The sequence below is a fragment of the Xiphophorus hellerii genome, chromosome 19, assembly GCF_003331165.1.
Source record: "Xiphophorus hellerii strain 12219 chromosome 19, Xiphophorus_hellerii-4.1, whole genome shotgun sequence".
NCBI classification, from domain to species: Eukaryota; Metazoa; Chordata; class Actinopteri; order Cyprinodontiformes; family Poeciliidae; genus Xiphophorus; species Xiphophorus hellerii.
This window is the reverse complement of record NC_045690.1, coordinates 17,690,976-17,716,593: the sequence shown is the minus strand read 5'-3', so window position 1 is coordinate 17,716,593 and position 25,618 is coordinate 17,690,976. Positions and strand designations below refer to the sequence as shown.

General features: G+C 36.8%; 2 protein-coding genes and 2 long non-coding RNA genes across 14 annotated transcripts in view; 3 read left to right on the top strand and 1 right to left on the bottom strand.

The window, feature by feature from the left end:
- Nucleotides 1–324: 324 nt before the first annotated feature.
- LOC116709201 (fatty acid-binding protein, brain-like) overlaps nucleotides 325–25,618 on the top strand; it is a 32,729-nt gene continuing 7,435 nt past the window's right edge. The window contains exons 1-3 of the mRNA XM_032547616.1: nucleotides 325–444; nucleotides 532–704; nucleotides 782–883. Of these exons, the coding sequence (XP_032403507.1) occupies nucleotides 372–444; nucleotides 532–704; nucleotides 782–883 (348 nt within the window). The 5' untranslated portion in view covers nucleotides 325–371. The remainder of the gene's footprint in view (nucleotides 445–531; nucleotides 705–781; nucleotides 884–25,618) is intronic.
- Nucleotides 3,276–24,724, bottom strand: LOC116709195 (neurofilament heavy polypeptide-like). 11 transcript variants are annotated; one of them, XM_032547602.1, is made up of 32 exons: nucleotides 24,289–24,722; nucleotides 22,112–22,309; nucleotides 21,945–22,028; nucleotides 21,760–21,864; nucleotides 21,523–21,678; nucleotides 21,249–21,392; nucleotides 20,465–20,608; nucleotides 19,883–20,026; nucleotides 19,365–19,508; nucleotides 19,154–19,273; nucleotides 18,938–19,057; nucleotides 18,792–18,836; nucleotides 18,542–18,589; nucleotides 18,429–18,455; nucleotides 16,864–16,983; nucleotides 15,959–16,786; nucleotides 13,909–15,077; nucleotides 11,035–11,238; nucleotides 10,317–10,431; nucleotides 8,893–9,086; nucleotides 8,250–8,742; nucleotides 7,750–7,827; nucleotides 7,192–7,233; nucleotides 7,044–7,115; nucleotides 6,417–6,464; nucleotides 6,265–6,312; nucleotides 6,010–6,054; nucleotides 5,445–5,486; nucleotides 5,251–5,292; nucleotides 5,130–5,171; nucleotides 5,027–5,056; nucleotides 3,276–4,921 (listed from the first exon to the last, which is right to left on the bottom strand). In XM_032547602.1, exons 1-32 carry the CDS (start codon nucleotides 24,296–24,298, stop codon nucleotides 4,836–4,838), a joined length of 5,187 nt encoding a protein of 1,728 aa, XP_032403493.1. In that variant the 5' UTR covers nucleotides 24,299–24,722; the 3' UTR covers nucleotides 3,276–4,835. The 11 variants fall into 11 exon arrangements, with proteins under 11 accessions (XP_032403493.1, XP_032403492.1, XP_032403491.1 ...); XM_032547601.1 differs by having other exon boundaries at nucleotides 8,250–9,086; nucleotides 13,909–14,127; nucleotides 14,215–15,077; nucleotides 24,289–24,721; XM_032547600.1 differs by having other exon boundaries at nucleotides 8,250–9,086; nucleotides 13,909–14,883; nucleotides 14,914–15,077; nucleotides 24,289–24,721.
- Nucleotides 9,551–10,494, top strand: LOC116709203 (uncharacterized). Its single transcript, XR_004336831.1, has 3 exons — nucleotides 9,551–9,575; nucleotides 9,966–10,115; nucleotides 10,386–10,494. It is a non-coding gene; the product is annotated as an uncharacterized LOC116709203 (long non-coding RNA).
- LOC116709204 (uncharacterized) lies at nucleotides 13,638–14,117 on the top strand. Its single transcript, XR_004336832.1, has 3 exons — nucleotides 13,638–13,718; nucleotides 13,809–13,928; nucleotides 14,049–14,117. It is a non-coding gene; the product is annotated as an uncharacterized LOC116709204 (long non-coding RNA).

Sequence of the window (25,618 nt, the reverse complement as noted above, 5' to 3'; positions counted from 1 at the left end):
TTTTGTCTGATGTCATATTCTGATATTATTTGTCATATACAGTGAGGACATAACAGAAATAAAAACTTGAAAACATCAGTCTGTGTTCAATACTGTTTCATTAAGTGAATTTTAAACTTATTAGAAACTTATTTTTCAGGAAAACGTACTTTTTTGTGTTTATTTCTCCATGTACATGTAACAATATACCGAGCGATTGTCACACTAACGCCTTTTGTGCTGACCAATCAAAGGTCAGACCGCTTTTGGTACAACCAATCAGCTGTTCAGGCCGTGACTAGAAGACTCCGCCCCCAGTATTAATTTGACTCTACAGGCGCAACACGGGATGCGGAGTTTGGTGAGAAGAGAGAAGGATTACATCTGCAAAAATGGTCGAGGCTTTCTGCGCAACATGGACACTGGTGGAGAGTCGGAACTTTGATGACTACATGAAGGCACTAGGTAGAATATTTATGACGAATTAGTTAAAAAAAAAAAGCACCGTAAATAATATATTAGTGGAATCAGACCCGCATATTCTCTTGGCAGGAATTCCTTTTGCCACAAGACAAGTGGGCAATGTTACCAAACCAGCAACAATAATCAGCATGGACGGGGATAGAGTGGTGGTTAAAACCCAGAGCAGATTCAGGGCCACTGAAGTCTCGGGCAAACTTGGAGAGGAGTTTGATGAGACTACATCTGACGACCGAAAAGTAAAGGTAAAAACTACAAAATGTTTCGTGTGAGTCGCAGCCTATTCCTGTTCTAACCATGTGTTTCACATTCTGCCTTGTAGTCTACCTTTACCATGGAGGGAGACAAATTGGTGCATACACAGAAGTGGGATGGGAAAGAGACCAGATTGATTAGAGAAATCAAGAATGGAAAGATGGTGATGGTGAGTTTTATTGAGATTTCCGCTGTTTTTACTTGCCTTCTTTAAAGCGTTTCTTAGTTTATGCTGCCCTTGGCAGTTCTTGAGGTGTTCTCCTGATTCTGTCCCCGGAGCAAAACATAAATAATATTCTGCTTAACAAACACCGAAGCGAGTGGTTTCGAGAAACATATCAAGCTTGAACTGAACGTTCAGACGACGTCCCCTGAGCGTTGCCTTGACGACGTTCGCAGGACTCCATTAAACGTTCAGCTAACGTTTACTAGGCTTTCACTGAACGTTTTGCGGACAACATCCACCTGACGTCAAAATGATATATGATAAAAATGATAAAAATAAAACAACAAACAAACAGGCAACCCAGCCTGCAAAAAAAAAAAAAAAAACAGCTAAATTTTATTCTAGTGTACTTGAGGAATTTTCAGTTAAACTTTCATTAGAAAAATGTAACTGGTTCAGAGCATCAATAATATTTAGTAGTGTGTAAAAGAAAAAAAAATACAGGAAAATGTCAGCTTAGGATCAGGTAAGAGTAGCTCTACTTAAATATATATTTTACATAAATAAAAAGTGTCCACCAAGGAATGACTCAAAAGTAAAAAAAAAAGAAAGCATTTAGTAAAAATGACAAAAAGTACTAACTGATCAGAGCACATAATTTAATATTTTTAAATAAAGTCAGACAGACAAAAGTTATGTGGAAAGCTTAGTATTGTAAAAACTAAAATATTTAAGAATTAAATAATTACAAAACAACAAATTAGAGAGAACTTTTTATTTTGTTGTCAACTGCTTGTGGTTTTCATGATGCAAGTAAAACTAAACAAAACTTATGTTACCTTTACAAAATATTCTCAGTATATCTAACTATAGCCTTGCTTTATCTTTTTTTCTAGACGTTAACCTTTCAGGGAGTCAAAGCAATCCGCACATATGAGAAGGCCTAAACTTTAAGGAAGGCGGACACCATTTATCCCAGCACAGTAAACCATCAACAAGAGCTTCTACTTTCTACCTAAAATGAAAAATATGTAGTTTTTTTTTTAAGACTTCAGACAATGGTTTGCACTTGACTTCTTTTCATTACATAAACACATAATTTTGTAGTCATGGGGATGCATGATAACCTTGAGTAAGAACAGTGCAGTATCACTGCATTCAAAAGAATAGACTGGAACAACAACAACAGGTGGGGCGATACAATTCCACACTCTGGAAACAAAAGACTGGTCACAGTATTACAATTTCTGATACATAACTTTCTATATCCTGATCCTCGAGACATTCCCTTTCCCATTATTTTGTGAGATCCTCTGTAAAGTACATGGATAATGATCAAGGGCCTAAACTGTTTCTGACTCATGTATTAAAAGTAAAACTGTAAAATACATAGCTAAATTAAACTTTCCTAATCTTTCAGACCCTCTATGTGCTCCGTAAAACTTCTCAGTGCAACATCGTTCCCTTTTATCTCCATTCCTTCACTGGGTTAGCCTTTTTTTGCAACTCTGCATGCAGCCGTTATGATATGTTTGCTGTTGTCATCCGCCTCGGGATGATCCAGTTCAATTTGCGGTGTCATTACGTAGAGGCACCGTTCGATGTTGCGTGGACCAACCCCGATGAGACGGGACGCACTGAGGGACGTGGACAGTTCAAAGCATTCCAATTTTTAGTGTTTAGTCGTTTAAATCCACATCTAGAGCCCAGCAGGAAACTTTTTTTATCCAGCTGCAGATACTTTTCACACTCCTTAAGTTTATTTTGCATTTGAATGAAGCTAAGCTGCAGCTTCCACTCCTGTTATCAGCGTGCCACTCTTCACATCGAAACTCCTGGCCACTTCTCAATTAATTGGTCGCACAAAGTGATTCATGCAAACAGTGAATGGATTCAGTGCTATAGTGATTTATACTGGAAAGCTTTTCAGTATAAAGACGGATGAATTTCTGAAGCTAAGCCGCAGTCTCCGCTCCTCTTATCAGTGCGCCATTCTTCACGTCTGAACTCCCGGCCACTTCTCAGTTAATCAGTCGCACAAAAATGATTCAGGTAAACCCAGGCGAAGGGATTTGACATTACAGTAATTAACGTATAATTTGCTAACTTAAAAAAATCTTTTGCACAAATATTTCGGCTCCTTATTGGTTAAAAGAAACCTTGCAGCCCAAGGTTTACAGTCTTTAATTAAAGTGCAAAAAAGGGGACTTATTTTTTTCTTTGTAACAGAAATAATATTTGGATGTACGTAGAGTACTCGTTACAGGAGAATTCCCCTTTGTGAGGAATCTGTCTCACTGGTGTAAACTGACCTGCTTTAACCCTGACATTTGCATTTGATCTAAGCCATCTTATTGTAGCTTTAAGAGACAGAAAAAAATCACATACATAGCAATGTTTTGCTGACAAATTGCTTTTATTGACAAAAATACTGAGGGCCTGACAAATTTATACATAATATAAGTTTACAGCAGGGAAAATGCAGTTTAGGTGGTAATAGTTCCAGTTAAAATAAACAGTCCCGTTTCATGTATTAAACTATTTACATCAAGATTCTTGTTGTCTCTGAGCAACACGAGTTTCTGGTTTAAAATTACGTCAGTATTTCACGTGTTTCTGCTACTACTTAGGTTGTGATTCAAAGGAAGTCGTCATGTAGGCTCAACATATGGGAGCATAAAACACACACGCAACATGCACAGGTTATTAAAAGACAGCCAAAGATACCATCAAATCAATGGGATCATTACACTAACTAAGTATTGCACATTCCTCCTGCAAATATGCAACGACAGGACAGCTCACCCTTACATAGGAACACACCAACCACATTTCTGGTGGGTATTTATAAACATCACTGTAATATGCAGCCTTTACAGTATAAGTCACTGGAGAGCTGCAACATCTGCCCCGTCGTAGAGCTTGTTCCTAGAATTTCCTCTGAATCTGTAAGGAGTTTTACATTCGACTCAGGACTGGCGCCTTAAATCAGAGCACGCCTCATGTCTTCTGTGCAGCAAATGGTGCAAAAAAAGCCAATGTACCATATGCAGCTGGCGAAGCTCAATCCGCGAGCATCTCAGGATTTCTGTGTTGCCAGGTCTAAGTTGGACCACGGCTCAGAAAACTCTTAAAAGTTTCTGCGTGGAATCCACCATACAGTCAATAACATTGCTAGTCGGGAGCAACGGATAAGAAAATCAGTTGCTGTTGCATGATCGATGTCGGGTTTTGCCCTCGGTGAACATCTCAGCACCAGGATGTTTAGATGTTACCTGGGCAGAAGAACCTACTTACCCCAAATATACCAGGTACAGCTGGTAACGACGTCATGTGTTTGGTCAGTCAAGGAATTACAGAGACCAGATGGTGAAAACCATCTCAAAATAAACTTGGACTCAAACCAGAGTTCAAGAAAAGTAGCACCAACTTTTAAACAAGCACTTGGTGCAGATGGTTCCATTAAATAAGACTTAATCGCAGGTATCATCCTGCCAGTGAGTCTGGGAGCTTTCGGATACAGAGCAGGGTCATTCCATCCCATAGTTTACATGCAAAAATTAAAAGAAAAATTCTGCTATGTTTCAGATTTTTTTTTCCTTTAAGAGAACAAAATTCTTTAAATCAGTGAGATTATATGAAATGTGTTATATTTGAAAAGCAAACTAAATATATGCACCGACTATTTGCAAAAGTCTTGGTTGTTCAAGTTAAAATATAACTGGAGTGCAGAAATTGGAAATGAATCAAAAGGAATGACGCTGTCTTTGTGTATTCAAAACGAGAGCTCAACCAGACCCGCGAACAAAACGATAAAAACAGTCCTTCACATTTCAGCCGCTCTGGTTGCTTGTTGGACACAGTGAACGGGTGCTGCCATGTTTCTGCAGCCCGGAGTGTGACAGGACTTTGTCATTATGAGTAGGGCCACCTCAGATTAGATGCACACTAGGAGTTAAATGTGTAGAGGTGAGAAGGCATAAAATGGAAACTGAGCCTCGTCCTCGTCCAGGAAGAAACACTGGAAGTACGGCAGGTCGTCTGGAGAGAAACATACCAACCAGTTTTCTTTATTTTCTTTTTAAATTATTTTTCAGTTTAAGCCGTTGTGTATATTTTATTCATTAAGAGGGAATTTGTGCTTACCATCCATGGGAAAGCTGTCCAAGAGTTGTTCTGTTAACAAGACGGCATATTGTTAACTCAAACTCAAATTACAATACCAAAAGTTACAGAAACTTTTCAGTACCTTCAACCTTCTCGTCTCTGGCAGCCTTCTCAGCAGGTTTTTCTAGAACAACAGTTTTCTACATAAATAAATGAAACCACACTGATATGAACTCCAGAAGAATATTGGTTTAAATCTGTACCTTTCTTTGCCGGCTCCTGTCTCTCTTTAAGAACTCTGTCTTCTGCAAATTAAAACATATTCAACTCATAATTGTTTACAAGTATTGCATAATTATTTCATGTAAAGTATTTCGGTATTTTTTTTTTCTTTGAATAAGAATCTTGCATACTGTAGTAAAACAGTGTTGGCAACAAAAATGTTTTCAATCTTTACCTTTAGCTTTATCTTTTACCGTCTGCTTCGGGACAGTTTTCTCTGAAAAACAGTGTTTGCATCAATATGTTAGATTGAAGGCTTTTTATATAATAAAAGCTCAAAATTCTTGAAATTATAAACCATAACCCGTTTTTCTAGCTTTCTCCAAAAGCTCTTCTTTGAAGTGTAGCTTCTTGCTGTTAACACAAATCCTCCCAAATAGGTATTTAGACGGATTTAGATAGATTTATGACAGCAAGTAAATAAAAGTGGCAATAATTAAAACCCTCAGGCCAAAAGCACTGTAAACAATATTTACCTCTGTAGGCAACAGCTTAAAATCTCATTCTGAGGAATCGATTTAATTTAGTTTAATTTGTCATTTTTTAATTTGCCTTCCTTCACATTAAAAGTGTTTATTATTTCAGCATAAATTATTTCCTGACTAAAATCTAGGTAGCAAAGTCACTATTGTAATGTGTGGCAATAAATCATACTATCATCAATCAACTACTTTCACTACAATTTTACTAAATAAAATAATAATGATGCAACAAACAAACAAACCACTGCATCTCCCTACCTTTCTTCTTTTCAGCAGGTGCTGGTTTTGCCTTAATAACAGCTGCTGAAACACGGATAAATTAATACACAGGAATAAAAATCACAAGTCAGATGTAGAACTCTACATACAAAACTGTAAAAATCTAAAAATGGAACGAACATTCATGTTGATGTAATAAATATTTCTTAAAATTAACGAGATATTAGTATAACACAAACATATCTCGAGATGAATCAAAAAGAGAAAACTGTGGATAACTTGAAAGACTCAAACCTTTTTTCTGAGTGATAGGTTCAATCTTCTCCTTAAGAACCTCAACAACTGAAGCAAATAAAACATATTTCAGACCAGGTTTCTGACGCAAGAAAAAAAAACCCATTGGGATGAAAAAAAACCCCTAACTACAGCTTCAGCCACTACATTACCTTTTTTGACTTTTGAAGGCTTGGTTGTTTCTTTTGGAGCCTCAGGAACTGCAACAAAAACAAGGATTTTACTTCCTGGTTTGGATGTATTGAAACTTTCAGCAACTGTTCTCTCCTGACAGGCTTTTCAATTTTTGATTTTCTTTAGTTCAGTCCTTCTTTAATGATTTTACTTTATTGTGTTTACTTCTTGTGTCGAATTATTCTTAGTTACTATAGTTTAATAATGTTCCCTATGTTTAGTTTTGGTTTACTGTCGGATTCACTTCCTAGTCCTGTGTATGCTCCCTCGCCCCCTGTGCCACTTTCTCTCTCTCCCCTCATACCTGCAGTCAGTAAGCTAGTCAGCCCAGGTCCATCGTTCCAGCATTCACTCTCCCAGTTCCTATAACCCTTTCTCCTCTCACTTCTTGCTGGTTCCTCCTGTTTCATGCCATTGTTTTTCTGTCAATTCCCTGCCATCCTTTTAGGATGTATGTTTTTTGTTCTTCTTTGGCTCCCTTGGTTTCCTGTGATAGCTGTAAGTTTTTTGTTCTTCATTTTCTTTCATTATATCACCAAAATCTACCCGCATTTGGGCCCATCAACACAAGCTACCACATGACAAGAATAACTGTAAACACGTACCTTTTCGTAGCGGCGCTGCCTTTACTACTTTCGTCTTTGTTAAGGAGACGTTTTTGTCTGGGATTTCGAGCTCTTTGAGAGACAACAAAAGGTTATTAAAACTGAAAACTACTTTAGCAGCTCATCTAAATGTGAATGTGACTCTTACTTTTCACAACTGCCACCTTTTTGGTCTTGATTGGAGTGGTTTCTGTGTAAAAACATTGTGATTTCAGCAACCCAAACAAACATATACAAATCTACGTACAAGTTTCAGGTACTGAAATTAATACTTGATATTCCTCTAGTTGCATATCAACTAGAGGAATTAACACCATTCCCCACAAACACATTTTTATTGTACTCAACAAAACAAATTGTAACATTAAAATTCTAAAAAATAAACTCAGCTGAGTTGTAAAATTGGCCTCTGTATATATGCAGTGATTTTTCCCTTCCTTCACAAAGGTTGCTTTAGTTTCTCAGGTGAAAAGGTAAAGAGAAAATTAAATTGGACTCAAATTTATTTCTGCAAGTTTCTTAAAAATCTATACATGGATTACATAAAACAGTGTTTTGGAGTAAAAAAAAAAGACTTACTTAAAATTTAGCATTTTCAGCACCTCTGTATTTTACTTGCATTTTTATATTAAGAGCTTTTTGTGAATTGTATCTTTTATAAAACACACATTAAATATGTATACACAAATGTTGCACATTGCCTCACCAGGTTTTGTCACATTAAGATGTTGCTTCCTGAGGACAGTTGGAAACTCCTGCTTGATTGTTCTTTTGGGCTTAATATCTAGAACAAAGAGGTAAATGACCAGTCATATCATCGCTTGGAAAGAAAAAAATGCAGCCCTCGCCTTATTTCCTCACTTCCATATTTCTTATTTCCTATGTTTCTTGGCTTCTTGTCTCTTAGTTCAGTTCTTAATCTTTCTGAAACTTTTAATCCTGTTGTACTTCTTTAATATATGAGAATTTCCTTCTCACCAACTTATGAAGTTTGTGTAGACCATAGAGACATTCAGAAATCTGATCTTGTGCATACATATCACACTGACACCATTGATGATGATCACTGAAATGCTAAACCATATCCAAGCAGAGTGCATATGACTATGAAGAGGGTTTGATGGAATCCATGAAACTGGGTTCCTGAAACACTTGAAAACTAACTTAGTTAGGGTTAGTTCATTAGAAATGTCCTTTTGTTCTTACCTTCTTTAGGTTTCTTTACTCCTATTTTTGCTGTTTGGCGTTTCTGTTCAGATTTTTCTTCTGCTGAAAGTTTCTTTTCTTCTATCTTATCCTTGACAGGTTTCTCAACACCTAGTTTTTCTTTGGGAGGTTTCTTGACCTTTGTTTCTTCTTTGACAGGTTTCTTTTCTTCCTTTTCTTTTGGTGGTTTCTCAACCTTCTGTTTTTCTTTGACATGTTTCTTTTCTTTGGACAGTTTCTCCACTTTTATTTCTTCTTTGGCAGGTTTCTTTTCTTCCTTTTCTTTTGGAGGTTTCTCTGCCTTTATTTCTTCTTTTGGTGCTTTTTCAACCTTCATTTCTTCTTTGACAGGTTTCTTTTCTTTAGGTGGTTTCTCAACCTTTATTTCTTCTTTGACAGGTGTCTTTTCTTTCTTTTCTATTGGAGGTTTCTCGACTTTTACCTTTTCTTTGGGAGGTTTCTCGACTTTTGAGTCGTCTTTCGGAGGTTTCTTCACTCCTGTTTTTTCTTTGGGAGGCTTCTCCGCCTTTACTTTTTCCTTTGGAGGCTTCTCAAGTTTTGTTTCTTCTTTGGGAAGCTTCTCGACTTTTGTTTCTTCTTTTGGAGGCGTCTCAACTTTTACTGTTTCTTTGGGAGGCTTTTCGACTTTTGTTTCCTCCTTTAGAGGTTTCTCGACCTTTAGTTTTTCTTTGGCAAGTTTCTCCATCTTTACTTTTTCCTTTGGAGGTTTCTCGACTTTTAGTTTTTCTTTTGGAGGTTTCTCAACTTTTACTTTTTGTTTGGGAGGTTTCTCAACTTTTGTTTCTTCTTTGGGAGGTTTTGCTGCCTTTACTGTTTCTTTGGGAGGCTTCTCTGCCTTTACTTTTTCCTTTTTAGGTTTCTCGACTTTTGTTTCCTCTTTCGGAAGTTTCTCGACTTTTGTTTCTTCTTTGGGAGGTTTGTCAACTTTTACTTTTTCCTCTGGAGGTTTCTTGACTTTTGTTTCTTCTTTGGGAGGTTTCTCGCCCTTTTGTTTTTCCTTTGGAGGTTTCTCGACTTTTACTTTTTCCTCTGGAGGTTTCTCGACTTTTGTTTCTTCTTTAGGAGGTTTCTCGCCCTTTTGTTTTTCCTTTGGAGGTTTCTCGACTTTTACTTTTTCCTCTTGAGGTTTCTCGACTTTTGTTTCTTCTTTGGGAGCTTTCTCGACTTTTGTTTCTTCTTTAGGAGGTTTCTCGACTTTTAGTTTTTCTTTTGGAAGTTTCTTGACTTTAAGTTTTTCTTTAGGAGGTTTCTCAACTTTTACTTTTTCCTCTGGAGGTTTCTCGACTTTTGTTTCTTCTTTGGGAGGTTTCTCGACTTTTAGTTTTTCTTTTGGAGGTTTCTCGACTTTTAGTATTTCTTTTGGAGGTTTCTCAACTTTTACTTTTTCCTCTGGAGGTTTCTCGACTTTTAGTTTTTCTTTTGGAAGTTTCTTGACCTTAAGTTTTTCTTTAGGAGGTTTCTCGACTTTTGTTTCTCCTTTAGGAGGTTTCTTGACTTTTACTTTCTCTTTTCGAGGTTTCTCGACTTTTCCTTTTTCCTCTGGAGGTTTCTCGACCTTTGTTTCTTCTTTGGGAGGTTTCTCGACTTTTAGTTTTTCTTTTTGAGTTCTCTCAACTTTTAGTTTTTCTTCTGGAGGTTTCTCTACTTTTGTTTCTTCTTTGAGAGGTTTCTCGACCTTTAGTTTTTCCTTTGGAGGTTTCTCGACTTTTCCTTTTTCCTCTGGAGGTTTCTCGACTATTGTTTCTTCTTTCGGAGGTTTCTCGACTTCTGTTTTTTCTTTGCGAGGCTTTTCTGCCTTTACTTTTTCCTTTGGAGGTTTCTCGACTTCTATTTTTTCTTTGGGAGGTTTCTCGACTTTTGTTTCTTCTTTCGGAAGTTTTTCAACTTTTGCCTTTTCTTTGGGATGTTTCTCGAGTTTAGTTTCCTGTTTCGGAGTTTTCTCTGCTTTTACTGTTTCTTTTGGAGGTTTCTCAACTATTGTTTCCTGTTTCGGAAGTTTCTCGACTATTAGTTTTTCTTTTGGAGGTTTCTCAACTTTTACTTTATCTTTGGGAGGTTTCTCGACTTTCATGGTTTCTTTGGGAGGTTTCTCTAGTTTTGTTTCATCTTTTGGAGGCTTCTCCGCCTTTACTTTTTCCTTTATAGGTTTCTCGACTTTTACCTTTTCTATGGGAGGCTTCTCCGCCTTTACTATTTTTCTTTGAGGTTTCTTGATTTTTAGTTTTTCTTTTGGAGGTTTCTCGACTTTTACTTTTTCCTCTGGAGGTTTCTCAACTTTTGTTTCTTCTTTGGGAGGAGGTTTCTTGACTTTTACTTTTTCCTCTGGAGATTTTTCGACCTTTGTTTCTTCTTTCGGAAGTTTCTCGACTTTTGTTTCCTCTTTGGGAGGTTTCTCAACTTTTACTTTTTCCTTTGGAGGTTTCTCGACTTTTGTTTCCTCTTTGGGAGGTTTCTCAACTTTTACTTTTTCCTTTGGAGGTTTCTCGGCTTTTGTTTCCTCTTTGGGAGGTTTCTCAACTTTTACTTTTTCCTTTGGAGGTTTCTCGACTTTTGTTTCTTCTTTGGGAGGTTTCTCAAGTTTTACTTTTTCCTCTGGAGGTTTCTTGACTTTTAGTTTTTCTTTTGGAATTTTCTCAACTTTTACTTTTTCCTTTGGAGGTTTCTCAACTTTTGTTTCCTCTTTCGGAGGTTTCTTGAGTTTTAGTTTTTCTTTCGGAGCTTCCTTGACTTCTGTTTTTTCTTTGCGAGGCTTTTCTGCCTTGACTTTTTCCTTTGGAGGTTTCTCGACTTCTATTTTTTCTGAGGGAGGTTTCTCGAATTTTGTTTCATCTTTTGGTAGTTTCTCAACTTTTGCCTTTTCTTTGGGATATTTCTCGAGTTTTGTTTCCTCTTTCGGAGCTTTCTCTGCCTTTACTTTTTCCTTTATAGGTTTCTCGACTTTTACCTTTTCTTTGGGAGGCTTCTTCGCCTTTACTATTTCTCTTGGAGGTTTCTCAACTTTTCCTTTTTCCTCTGGAGGTTTCTTGACTTTTAGTTTTTCTTTAGGAGGTTTCTCGACTTTTACTTTTTCCTCTGCAGGTTTCTCGACTTTTGTTTCTTCTTTGGGAGGTTTCTCGACTTTTGTTTCTTCTTTAGGAGGTTTCTCAACTTTTACTTTTTCCTCTGGAGGTTTCTCGACTTTTGTTTCTTCTTTGCGAGGTTTCTCGACTTTTGTTTCTTCTTTGGGAGGTTTCTCGACTTTTAGTTTTTCTTTTGGAGGTTTCTCAACTTTTACTTTTTCCTCTGGAGGTTTCTCGACTTCTGTTTCTTCTTTGGGAGGTTTCTCGACTTTTAGTTTTTCTTTTGGAGGTTTCTCGACTTTTACTTTTTCCTCTGGAGGTTTCTCGACTTTTAGTTTTTCTTTTGGAGGTTTCTCGACTTTTACTTTTTCCTCTGGAGGTTTCTCGACTTTTGTTTCTTCTTTGGGAGGTTTCTCGACTTTTAGTTTTTCTTTTGGAGGTTTCTCAACTTTTACTTTTTCCTCTGGAGGTTTCTCGACTTTTGTTTCTTCTTTGGGAGGTTTCTCGACTTTTACTTTTTCCTCTGGAGGTTTCTCGACTTTTGTTTCTTCTTTGGGAGGTTTCTCGACTTTTGTTTCTTCTTTAGGAGGTTTGTCAACTTTTACTTTTTCTTTTGGAAGTTTCTTGACTTTAAGTTTTTCTTTAGGAGGTTTCTCAACTTTCACTTTTTCCTCTGGAGGTTTCTCGACTTTTGTTTCTTCTTTGGGAGGTTTCTCGACTTTTACTTTTTCCTCTGGAGGTTTCTCGACTTTTGTTTCTTCTTTGGGAGGTTTGTCAACTTTTACTTTTTCCTCTGGAGGTTTCTTGACTTTTGTTTCTTCTTTGGGAGGTTTCTCGACTTTTACTTTTTCCTCTGGAGGTTTCTCGACTTTTGTTTCTTCTTTAGGAGGTTTGTCAACTTTTACTTTTTCCTCTGGAGGTTTCTTGACTTTTGTTTCTTCTTTGGGAGGTTTCTCGACTTTTACTTTTTCCTCTGGAGGTTTCTCGACTTTTGTTTCTTCATTAGGAGGTTTGTCAACTTTTACTTTTTCCTCTGGAGGTTTCTCGACTTTTGTTTCTTCTTTAGGAGGTTTCTCGCCCTTTTGTTTTTCCTCTTGAGGTTTCTCGACTTTTGTTTCTTCTTTGGGAGCTTTCTCGACTTTTGTTTCTTCTTTAGGAGGTTTCTCGACTTTTAGTTTTTCTTTTGGAAGTTTCTTGACTTTAAGTTTTTCTTTAGGAGGTTTCTCAACTTTCACTTTTTCCTCTGGAGGTTTCTCGACTTTTAGTTTTTCTTTTGGAGGTTTCTCGACTTTTAGTTTTTCTTTTGGAGGTTTCTCGACTTTTAGTTTTTCCTCTGGAGGTTTCTCGACTTTTAGTTTTTCTTTTGGAAGTTTCTTGACCTTAAGTTTTTCTTTAGGAGGTTTCTCAACTTTTACTTTTTCCTCTGGAGGTTTCTCGACTATTGTTTCTTCTTTCGGAGGTTTCTCGACTTCTGTTTCTACTTTAGGAGGTTTCTCGACTTTTAGTTTTTCTTTTGGAAGTTTCTTGACTTTTAGTTTTTCTTTAGGAGTTTTCTCGACTTTTACTTTTTCCTTTGGAGGTTTCTCGACTTTTACTTTTTCCTCTGGAGGTTTCTCGACTTTGAGTTTTTCTTTTGGAGTTTTCTCGACTTTTGTTTCTTCTTTAGGAGGTTTCTCAACTTTTACTTTTTCCTTTGGAGGTTTCTCGACTTTTCCTTTTTCCTCTGGAGGTTTCTCGACTATTGTTTCTTCTTTTGGAGGTTTCTCGACTTTTAGTTTTTCTTTTGGAGGTTTCTCGACTTTTGTTTCTTCTTTGGGAGGTTTCTCGACTTTTAGTTTTTCTTTTGGAGGTTTCTCGTCTTTTGTTTCTTTTTTAGGAGGTTTCTCGACTTTTAGTTTTTCTTTTGGAGGTTTCTCGACTTTTGTTTCTTCTTTGGGAGCTTTCTCGTCTTTTGTTTCTTTTTTAGGAGGTTTCTCGACTTTTGTTTCTTCTTTAGGAGGTTTCTCAACTTTTACTTTTTCCTCTGGAGGTTTCTCAACTTTTGTTTCTTCTTTTGGAGGTTTCTCAACTTTTGTTTCTTCTTTGGGAACTTTCTCGACTTTTGTTTCTTTTTTAGGAGGTTTCTCGACTTTTAGTTTTTCTTTAGGAGTTTTCTCAACTTTTGTTTCTTCTTTGGGAGCTTTCTTGGCTTTTACTTTTTCCTCTGGAGGTTTCTCGACTTTTGTTTCTTTTTTGTGAGGTTTCTTGACTTTTACTTTTTCCTCTGGAAGTTTCTCGACTTTTGTTTGTTTTTTGGGAGGCTCCTCCACTTTTACTTTTTCTTTGGGAGGTTTCTCAACTTTTACTTTTTCTTTGAGAGCCTTCTCCGCCTTTACTCTTTCTCTTAGAGGTTTCTCGACTTTTAGCTTTTCTTTTGGAGGTTTCTCGACTTTTATTCCCTCTTTCCGAAGTTTCTCAACTTTTGTTTCTTCTTTAGGAGGTTTCTCGACTTTTATTCCCTCTTTCCGAAGTTTCTCAACTTTTGTTTCTTCTTTGAGAGGTTTCTGGACTTTTAGTTTTTCTTTTGGGGGTTTGTCAACTTTTACTTTTTCCTCTGGAGGTTTCTCGACTTTTGTTTCCTCTTTCCGAAGTTTCTCGACTTTTGTTTCTTCTTTAGGAGGTTTCTCGACTTTTACTTTTTCCTCTGGAGGTTTCTCGACTTTTAGTTTTTCCTTAGGAGGTTTCTCGACTTTTGTTTCTTCTTTAGGAGGTTTCTCGACTTTTGTTTCTCCTTTAGGAGGTTTCTCGACTTTTATTCCCTCTTTCCGAAGTTTCTCAACTTTTGTTTCTTCTTTGAGAGGTTTCTGGACTTTTAGTTTTTCTTTTGGGGGTTTGTCAACTTTTACTTTTTCCTCTGGAGGTTTCTCAACCTTTGTTTCTTCTTTCGGAGGTTTATTGACTTTTACCTTCTCTTTGGGAGGCTTCTCCTCCTTTACTTTTTCCTTTGGAGGCTTATCGACTTTTAGTTTTTCTTTTTGAGGTTTCCTGACTTCTGATTTTTCCTTTGGAGGTTTCTCGACTTCAATTTTGTCTTTGGGAAGTTTCTCGACTTTTGTTTCGTCCTTTGGAGGTTTCTCAACTTTTACCTTTTCTTTGTGAGGCTTTTCGACTTTTATTTTTTCTTTCGAAGGTTTCTCAGCTTTTGTTTCTTCTTTCGGAGGTTTCTCGACTTTTGACTTTTCTTTTGGAGGCTTTTCCACTTTTAGTTTTTCTTTTGGAGGTTTCTCAACTTTTGTTTCTTCTTTAGGAGGTTTCTCATCTTTTACCTTATCTTTGGGAGGTTTCTTGACTTTTCTTTCTTCTTTTGGAGGTTTATCAACTTTTACTTTTTCTTTGGGAGGCTTCTCCACCTTTACTTTTTCCTTTGCAGGTTTCTCGACTTTTGTTTCTTCTTTGGGAGGCTTCTCCACCTTTACTTTTTCCTTTGCAGGTTTCTCGACTTTTGTTTCTTCTTTGGGAGGCGTCTCTGCCTTTACCTTTTCCTTTGGAGGCTTTTCGACTTTTGTATCCTCTTTCAGATGTTTCTCAACTTTTATTTTCTCTTTGGGAGGCTTCTCTGCTTTTATTTCTTCTTTTGGAGTTGTCTTGACCTTTATTTCTTCTGTGTGAGATTTCTTTTCTTCTGTATATATTTGTACTTGTATTTGTTCTTTCAGAATTTGCTTGTCTTCTGCGGTAGTAGTAGTTTCCCTTTCTTTTTCCTTGTGTTCTAAAATAATCAGATCATTTATTATTTATTATTTAATTATAGCTTTTAGTATTTAAGGTTCTACATAAATAATTTAAATATCAAATAAAAAACAGTGCATGCCTGATACTGATACTTTATTTTTTCCTTTTTCCAATTTTCTGGTATTTCCTTTAAATCAAACTATACTTTTACTGCTTTAGGTCAGTTAAGATTTTTTTGAAATTATAACTTTTTCATGTATATGTTATCATTTCCTTTCTTCTAATTGAGAAATTTGCATATATTTTGTTTACAATTTCCTTTTGATCTTGCATGACATGGATCAAAAGTTTTTTTATTCTTCCCCAAACCTCTCTCAATCATTTTCTGGACTTTTTGTCAATTATTTTTGACAAAACTGAGATAAATGGGTCAGGATAACATCGTGTCTTAATTGCACAGACCTTTGGATGCATAAATCAAATTTAACTAGAGATTTTCATCCCTAGGTCCATTTGAATTAAAGATCATAATGCTGCCACCCCCAAGTTTCTCTGGTGTTCTGTTTGGTAGCACTCTATTTTTTGTGTCACGTCATGTACCTTTTGGACTTGTGGCCCAAAACTTTAAATTTGGTTTTTACAGATCATAACACATGTTTTGAGATTTTTAGCCAAGCCACAAGACCTCACATCCATATTGCTTAGCCAAAACATACACAAAAACATAAATTGCAATGAGGCTCATTTGTCACTGTTGGGCCTTGGTCACATTATGATGTATTGTTGAAGAACAATCAATAAACCATTGAAATATGGCGGCAAAATAGAAACAATCAACAAAACCACAGACATTTATCACATCAAACATTTTTGATAATGTAAGTAGAAAGAAAAACCAAGTATTTGTGATGATAATACCTGTCTCATATTGGCCGGCGGGTTCTTTTGGTGATACTTTGTAGTCAGCTTTCTTCATCCTCTCAAAGGGAACACGAGTCTTCCTCTTTTCTTCAGGTTCTGCCTTTTTGCTCTCGCTGTTATTATTATTTTCATCGTGGTCATGCTTTAGTTCTGCATAATCTTTGTTTTTGTAATCAGGAGATGTTCCTACTTTTTCCTCTTCCTGTTCGCCTGACTCGGATACACCAGAGTCATTAACAGGAGTTTTGGAAAGCAGAAGTTCTGGTTGTCGAGCTAATGACTGTTTTTCCAAATCTTCATCACCAGCTTCATACTGTGCTTTGTCGTCTTCCCCCTCACTGTCAATAAGTTTCTCTTCAGCTGTGGAGTCCTCCTTTTCCTCCTGATCTTGTTCCCTGCCTTCAGTTTTTATTTCTCCTAATTCTTCCTTCTCCTCAGTCTCCTCCTTACTCTCTACCAAAACCTCAAAAGTTTCAGGTTCCTCCTCTTCTTCCTCTCCTTTATCTTCTACTCTTGCTTCAATTTTTGTTTTTTCCTCTTCCTCTTGTTCTGCTAACTCTCCTTCTGTTGTTGGCGTCTCCTCTTCTTCTTCTTCTAGCAAGATGTCTTCTATTTTAACTTCTCCCTCCTCTTGTTCTGGTCCTGTTTTTAAAGTCTTGTCTTCCACCTCAGGTTTTTCCTCATGTGCCAGTTGTTCTGGATCTTCCTTTGGTTTAACCTCATCCACCGTCTTTTCTTCCTCTACCGTTGTTTCCTCCTCAATTCCAACATCTATGATTTGCTCTTTCAGCGAAGTCTCAAGTTGGATGTCTTCGGTTTGTTTCACTAATAGAGTGATAGCATCAAATTTAGTGATTGTTCTTCGGTTTGGTGAATAAGTGACCAAATAAACGTCTGAATACCCTCATCTTCCTCTGCTTTGGTCACTCCTGCTTCATCGGCAGCTCCAGCGGCCTCTTCAGCCTCAGCCTCCTCTGCAGCAGAGGCAGCTTCATCTTCGGCGGCACGCATCATCTCTGCAACTGTATCAGGGACTTTTGTAATCACTATTAAGCCCATGTTCACATCTTTGTTAATTTACATGAAGATAAAATAGTCTTTAGGGTGCAGATCAAAAGTGTGGAAATAGCAGAAATACCCAAGATGATAGTAGAGACTTTTTTTTAATAGATGCACAGGTCAAATCAAACACTCATCCACAAAAAATCCAGTTAATATAACTCAAATATTTACAGTGGAGTTAAGTATGAAAATATTTGGGCACTGTTAATATTTATTTTAGATAAAACATATTTAACCTTTATAACCTCTGTACATGGAGAACCTCCCAACTGAACCTGAATCTACAAAAAAAATGTTGTTCTGATCTAAAATAACCTGGGTAAATACAAAATGCAGCTTTAAAAAAAACCTACTGAAATTGTTTACATTTTTTCACTGTTCATACTTGCCTCAGTTAAGGTCAGAGTTCATGTGAGGAACTCTGACCTCTCTGTGGGAAAATTTCAAGGCCAAAACCACTGCTGACCAAAAAGAACATAAAGGCCTTTTAGGAAACTAGAACAAAAAGAAGTCTTTAAAGTGATCTGGCCCAAGTCTGCACTTAAATGCAACCGAAATGCTGTGGCATAATCTTAAACAGGCCGTTCATGCTCAGGGGAATTACAAACACTTTCTGGAAAACTGAATCAAAATTTCTGCACAATAACATAAAAGCCATATTGGCCCAACCAGCTATAACATTTCAATGTGGATTTCTTTGCCACACATGATCAGATTGCTTTAAGCAGCTTTAGTCCCTTAACTCATCATTAAAAAACTTTCAAAATTTGTTTCATCTAGGTGAAAAAGAGCGTTGAAAACTGTGTATGTCTTCAAATATTTCCATTCCTATTGTACAAGTATGTTTCTATAAATAGCTGAGATAAAGTTTACATTTAGTCACACAGAAAATGCAGGACACAGAAAAATGCAATATTAATCAATTTTTTTAGGTTCCCTTACGTATTCATACAAAGACAATGTTCTTTAAGGATCAACACAAGATAATCGTAGTCATAACAACCAAAACAAAAATCATGTAGTTTTGTGAAAGGTTACAACAAATTGTGGTAACAGAAAACGAAGTCAGTGTTGTTTAACATATTTATTATGACAAACATAATGATGCATATTCAGTCATGCCAGGACAGGTACAAGACGTAAACCAACAAACCGTTTGCAATGATTTAAGACGGGTATGTGGAATAAACATTAACTCAGTCAATAACAAAGACCACATCATCAACCCGGTTAATTGTGGTAAAAAAACAAACAAACACGATCGATATCAACATGCAAGAGAGGTCTTTAGTAAATCTGTAGAGAAACCATTCTACCAATCTATTAATTTTATTTGTTTGCAACACACCTGCTCATATTTAAAAAAATACAATCATTTGTTCACAGCATGGAGACTTTTTCTCACCTTTTTCAGGTGGAGGTAGAAACTCCCCTACAACAAGAGGATATGGCTGTTTTTAGAGTCAAGCATCAATGTCTTTTTGCAGCAACATGCAGGGTAATTATTGTACTGCTCACCTTTCTTTCTCACCAGAGTGATATCAGATGGAGAAACAACAGCTTCATCTAAACAAAGAGGAGCAGAGATTTTTGGTTTTGAGCTTTCCACACCAAATAGAATTGTAATAGGCTCTAAAGTTTTGATCGTATCGTATTGCATTGTAATTCATCGTATCGTATCGTATCATATCATATCATATCATATCATATCATATCAAAAATGTGTAACAACTATATTCTGACAACTTGTGAGATCAAAAATCCAAACCTTTTTCAGTGACAACATTTACAGCCGGAGGACTGACAGGTTCACCTAAAATCAGATAAATTAATAGTGATCAGATTTCAGAGTAGCATAATATTTTGTGATTCACTGTAATAAAGTCGTAAACCCAGTTACACTAATACCCCCACCTTGATCACCACCAAGCATACTTGACATGTAGCCCAAGAACAAATCCTTCTTGTCGGTAAATTCCAGTACCGCATCCTCAACAACTTTCATCGGGTCAACGGAAACTTCCGGAATGATCGCTGGAAGAACCAGAACATGTTTGTGTGAAGGATGCACTAAATGTGCAGAAATGCTCTCTGAACGCATTATGTTATGGGATATAAATGATGACTCACCTTGTTCACCTATCAGCGTTGTAGAGAGGTAGCTCATAACAATGTTGATATGTTCTTTAATGATTTCTGCTGTTGTCTGAAGAGCTGATAAGGGCCTGAATCCCACAGCCTCCTGGAGGTCTGATAAAAATAAATACATAAAAATGGAACAAGAGCGTTTAATGGAATGTGAAATTTAGATATAAGGTAATATATCTAGGTGACATTGTACCTTTCACTGTGTCCAGTACCACATCCAAGATCACACAAAGCACATTCTGGACGTGTCCTGTGATGTTATTCACAAACTCATCAAGAATATGGAAGATATTTCTGCCGATCACCACAGGGTCAATAAAGCTGATGTCAATGGTTCCTGTGAAGAGCAATAAAAGTATAATACTTATTAATTAGAACAATGCTACTGCCATCAAGGTTAGCTGATAAAAATAATACCTTAAGCATAATCTCAAATTCAACGTATTTTAGCTTTTACCAGCATTTACAGAAAAAAACTGGCTTTATTAAACTGTGTGAAAAGCGTTAAAATAAAATGAAATAAAATACATTTTCTAAGTTTAAGTTTATTTCAGACTGACATCCTACCATTAAGACGTGACGTAATCATGTATTTGCATTTTGAAAGAAAAGGAAACAGAAAAAACGACTTTGATAAAACATATAAAACATAAATTATTATTTTGTAGTTACAATTGGCACAAAACAAATAGGGAAATAGGAAGGCCTCACCCTTAGAGATATCTAATATGATGTCTAATAAAGCACAAAGTATGTCCTGAATGCAGCCCACTATTCCATTCACAGCATCATTAATGGTATTGAAGAATTTCCTGCCCAGGACCACGGGGTCGGCGTAGCTGATGTCTATTGTTCCTGAGAAGAACAAGACAAAGTTAAGACAAACTTCAGTCAAGTGACATCATAAAAGATTTTTAGTTTTACATATATTTGTAGATGAAAAAGTTGTACTGAAGGGAATCAAGAGACCAGGAAAAATGACCGTGTTTTTTTTTTACTGTGCTTCTTAAAATGCACAACTATGCTTTGCAGAACAGCTCATCACGTTTTAGTTGAATTAAATAGACATCTAATTTTAAAGTCAGCGATCAGTACTCCATTTACTCATGTAAAAGAGAATTTAGTACAACTGATTTAAATAGATAAGGTAATAAAGAGCCTCGAGATTACATTTTATGTGCATGTGCACTATAGAAATAAATGGAACTTACATTTTATTTATTTAGATTTTTCACATCGTTTGAGCTAATTTGAGTCTTGCACAATAGACAAAGAGGAAATTAGATGTAGTACCTTTAGACACATCCAATACGGTGTCTAAGATGGCACACAGTATGTCCTGGACGTAGCCCGTTATTCCACCAACAGTGTCATTTATAACATTGAAAAATGTCCTGCCAAATACCACAGGATCGATGAAGCTAATGTCAGTGGTTCCTGAAAACACAAACGTAATATTAAAAGAAAATCCCATTTCACAGTGTAGTGGGCAATGCAAACTATGTGAGATACAGTCACTTGAAGAATCAGGAAAGCGCGTAAAATATTCAGTTCATTATTAAGAAATGTTTGATCTTCTTGATGTTTAATCCTGTATTTAATTTAATGCCATGGATCATTGTCATGTTGCAGGTTTCAGTTCTGCTCCAGTTTTAGTTTAGATACAGCCTAAGGGAGAATCCTATGATGGTGAACTGCATTTTGTTAATGTCAAACATGTGGTCTGTTTTGGTGTCCAAACATGGTTTCTTACAGAGAAAGTATTTCCTCCTTGCCCTGCTGCAGGAAAAGTGAAGCATTTTATAGGCTTCTTTAAGCATCTTGCAGTTTGCTCTCAGGATAAACTTGTCTGTTGTCTTTTGGCAATCAGGAGGACACATGAGATTAAACATCTAACGTTTAAATATATATATTTCAAAATGTTGAGTAACAATTTTCTAATCGTGTCCTGGGGTGTCGTAATGAATACCTAACCATAAACTGTACTTTTTAAAATAATGTTTTATTAATAAGTAACAGGTTTGTCATAGGACACCTTAATTTTTCCAACATGACCACAGCTGTTCTCAGATGGTACCTTTCACTACATCCAATGTGGAGTCCACTAGGAGGCAGAGCAAATTCTGAATGAAGGCCCCCACTTCGGAAACAAAGTTATTAATAACACAGAAGAACCCTCTGCCAATTATCACAGGGTCAATGTAGCTGAGATCAAGTTTTCCTGAGGAGAAGACAAAGGATTTGGGAGAAACATTTCCACAATTAGTTCAAGTGGGCTGTTGTTGCAAGAATTTCAAAAGACTGATTATGTTTTATTTAATTATAATATAATCAGACACCAGAACACACACCTTTTCTTATATCCAAAACTGCATCCGTTACAGTATCCACAGTAGCACACAGTGAATCCCTGAAGGAGCCAACCACTCCATACACAAAGTCATTGGTTGAGTGGAAAGCTCTTCTTCCAATGACCACGGGATCGATGTAGCTTGGATAAAAGGTTCCTGTGATGTAGGTACAGGCACATTATGTTAGTATTACATTTCATTTAATTTGTTTTGTTGACTACAGGTGCATTGGCATACCTTCTTCATCTGAAAAGTATCGAACAAATGCATCTTTTGCTTCTATAACCTCTTCAGCAGCGTAAGACGCAGCAGACGAGGGGCTACTTAAATCAGGAGCACATTCTGGAAAAAAAGCAGAGCCATTTCAGTTCTTGACTGACATATTTACATGCAGTCATGTTGCACTTTACAATAAGGCGTACCTTGGAACTTATTTAGCAGACTGGACACCTCGTCTACAGCATCGTTTACAGCTTGAACTGGGTCCGTAATGATTTGGTGTACATCTGGGGAAAATAGAAATGAAAACAAAAACATTCCGAAATCTTTACAATTTAAGCAAACACACTCCAAGGCGTTTGTGACTCACCTGGTACTGCTTTGTATTCGACAAAGTCAAACATCACCACACCTACTACCACCCAGGACAGGAGAGCAGCCAGGGCGATCAGCAGCTCCACAGACACTTTCACCTTTCTGACGACCTCCAAAGCTTTTGATTTGAGAGAGCTTGTCTGTGCTGCTCTGCTGGAGCCCCCGGCTGCACTCGCCGAGGGGGATTTGGCTCCTGTGGGTGGGATACACAAGAGTGATGCTTGAATGATTGAGCAGCAAGCGGTTGCTTTATAAATTCTAATGCGATGAAGTTTAATTACATAGTCTTTTCCACCAGGGGGCACTGAAACCTTCTGGTTTTTAAATACTAGATGTTTTGGAAAATCTGGATGCAATTTATCTGACCATAAAAATAATAATAATAAACAAATCATTTAGTCTCAGAATACATGCCCCTAATCTGACTAAGATAAAATATAACCAACATTTCTCAACAAACCTAGTAGACACCAGAAAGCGGCACTGAAATAATATTAGATAATTGAAAAAACAGATTAATCTGGGATGTTTGATGAGGTCACAAATGACTGATGCCATGGTTCCCTCAACATTTATATGCAACTTATTCACCTGTTTGTGAACTTTGACCAGTGTTAATACTCTCAATCCTATTTTTAAAACTCTATGTCAAATGCAACAGAAACAAATTAAGCAAAAAATAAATTAATACAATTAAATAAAAAATACACTTAACCAGTTCTACCTGTTTTGGTACTAAGTTAGTTGCCCTGGTTCACTGAAATGAAGAACAGTTGTTGGTAATGGAGCACTTCTGCATCACAAACATAGTGGGAGCTGCAATCTTGTGCTGCTCTATGCTGTTGTCGGTGTAATACTGAGACAGTGCTTTGCAAAAATGTTCATTTCTTTTGACTCTTTGTCACATTACAATCACAGCCATCAAAACTATTTCTTTGAATTCTATATGTGCATATTACTGGAACATTAAATTACACAGTTTTCAAAACTTTTCTCAAATAAACTTTTGAGAGCTGTTGCAGGTATTTGCATTCAGCCATTCTGCGTTAATAGTTTGTGGAGCCACCTTTTGTTGTAATTACAGCTGCAAGTTTTTTGAAGTGTGTCTCCGCCAGCTTTGCACATCTATAAACTGAAACTGCACATTTTGCTACAAATTTTTTCTATGTATGTAAGTAAACCCAACAATGGCCAGATTGGACATAGAGTGTCGTTGAGCTTGCCATAAGTTCTTACTTACATTTGTGTCTAAACTTTGGTCCATTTCAACACAGGCTTGGATCTAAACCTGTAGCTCTGGTTGTATGTTTACGACTGTTGTGCTGCAGGAAGGACCAGTCTTAAGTTTTCTGAAAACCTCTAAAAGGTTTTTTTTCCAGAATGAACCTGATTTGCTCCATCAACCTGCAACTTTGACCGCATCTCCATCCATACTAAAGAAAAGCGTCACCACAGTATAAAGCTAACACCGCCATGTTTTATATGACCTGAGCCCTTTCTCTTGCATCGTCCCTGTGTCTCCTACATGATTGTGACAAACTACAAACAGAACTTTCTTCTTGCCACTCTTCCATAAAGGTCAGCTTTGTGGAGATTGTATTTAGGGGTATCAGTCTAAAAGGGGTTGAAAACAAGTGCAGATCTTGCCAGATTCTTGCTTATAAAAAAAACATTTATTAACAATTTATATTGTTAAATCTTAACACTGCACTGTTTGTCCCAATACAATAGCTTGCAGTTTGTAGCTGTAATGTGACACATATTGTATATATATATATATATATATATATATATATATATATATATATATATATATATATATATATATACAGTATATATATATATATATTCAGTCAATTCAGCTAAGAAACTACAGAAAAACTATAATATTAAGTGTTTTATTATGTGTTGTAGATGAAGCCAAACAATTTTAATCAGAACAGGTGAAGTTTTTTTCCTCCACAGTTTTTAAAACCTGAAGTCAGCAGCACAAGTCATGTCCGTCATATGAGAGCAATGCTAATTCTCCTGCAACATGATATCCAGTATTTATAGCAACCATTTTCAACACTTACTCCACTGAGCAAATTGCTCATCGAAACATTATTTATGTATTAATACGGCAAATATTGTTTGTGTTAAGGCTGGTGAGAGCAGGTGAAACAATCCTACCTTCAGCCATGGTGACGTGGAGACTATCTCAGAGATATAAACCAAGCCTCTTCATTTAGAACCGCCTGGGGATAACTTCAGTATATCCAATCCAAGATGACTTATTAATTAAAAAAAAATAAAATCCATGTCCCTCATAGTAAATTATTCCATTTCCACGTGTTGATGTTTCATCCTCCAGTCTTCCGTTGTGACGAGGAAAAACAGAAGAAAGTGGCAAATAAAATCAAATAAATACTTACAGGGGAAAAAAAAGAAAGTTTAAAGGGAAATTTGGAGCTGCCTGTATGGCAGCTAAAAGGGCATTGGGGGACCAGCAGAGCAAGGGAGGAAGGAGCGAAGCAAAGCAAGGGTCTGGATGGGGCGGAGAGGAACAAGCAGAGGATCCCACCCAGTGCTATTGGTGCCTCACATGGGTATTGGTCAGCAAAGGGACCTGATGACTTCAGGATAACTTTATCCCTTTCCCTCCATCCCAGAAAGTCCAGGTTATTCTTAGCTGGAGCTCTGCTCACCAGCTGCTCCGTCAAACCCTTTTTTGGCACTTGTGGGGGGCGCAAGGTCAGACCAGCTGGCTGGATGGGGAACCCCGATTGGCTACAGCTAAAATCAACAACAAACTGTCTTCTCCAAATCTGGAGTTAACAACAACTTGGTGGATTTGTCTTAATATAACATTGCAACTCTGTAGCAAACATATTTTATATAATATTTGAGGAGGCACGCTTCTTTTTGGGTGTAAATTACCACTTAGTGAGGGTCTGATTCATTAACCAATGATTTTTAAGCTTGTTGCTGCTGTTTTCCACCACAAGACATTTTATATCAGGCATCTGTTTGTGTAGGGATTGTCCCTCCCTTACTTCCTGTTTTGTCCAGGTACCAAGTCTTCTGTCAAATGTCCAACGCCACCAAAACACCTGGTGGCTGGAAGGTGATAAATTATATATACACATATGTATATTTATTTCTTTAATTGAATACCATTATTATCTTAATTCCTAACCATGGTTACATATTTATCGTCTTAGATGACAACATGTAGACAATAAAGTGCAAAGATATTTTATCAGCAGAAAATGAAAAAAAGCCGATGTCATACCACATTGTAAAGGTATTAAAAGCATGCTTTTAATATTAGTACATAATATTTCTTCATTTCTAAATACGGGACACACATGACTTAATGGGTCAAATTCTACGCCACTGAAAGCAACATAAGCACAGCTATGCAAAAATAAAACTAAGAAAACCAAAACTGTGCTCAAACATAAACACCGCTGGCTGGAGATACGCAGAAAATATTATGTGGCTAAAGCAGAGGTCAGCT

Excerpts from the sequence above, each read along its gene's own strand:
- LOC116709195 (XM_032547598.1), bottom strand. Across the intron at positions 20,609-21,248 it reads CACATTGGATGTAGTGAAAG|GAACCACTGACATTAGCTTC; the intron begins GTACCATCTGAG and ends TTGTGTTTTCAG. Across the intron at positions 6,313-6,416 it reads GCCTTCAAAAGTCAAAAAAG|TTGTTGAGGTTCTTAAGGAG; the intron begins GTAATGTAGTGG and ends TATTTGCTTCAG.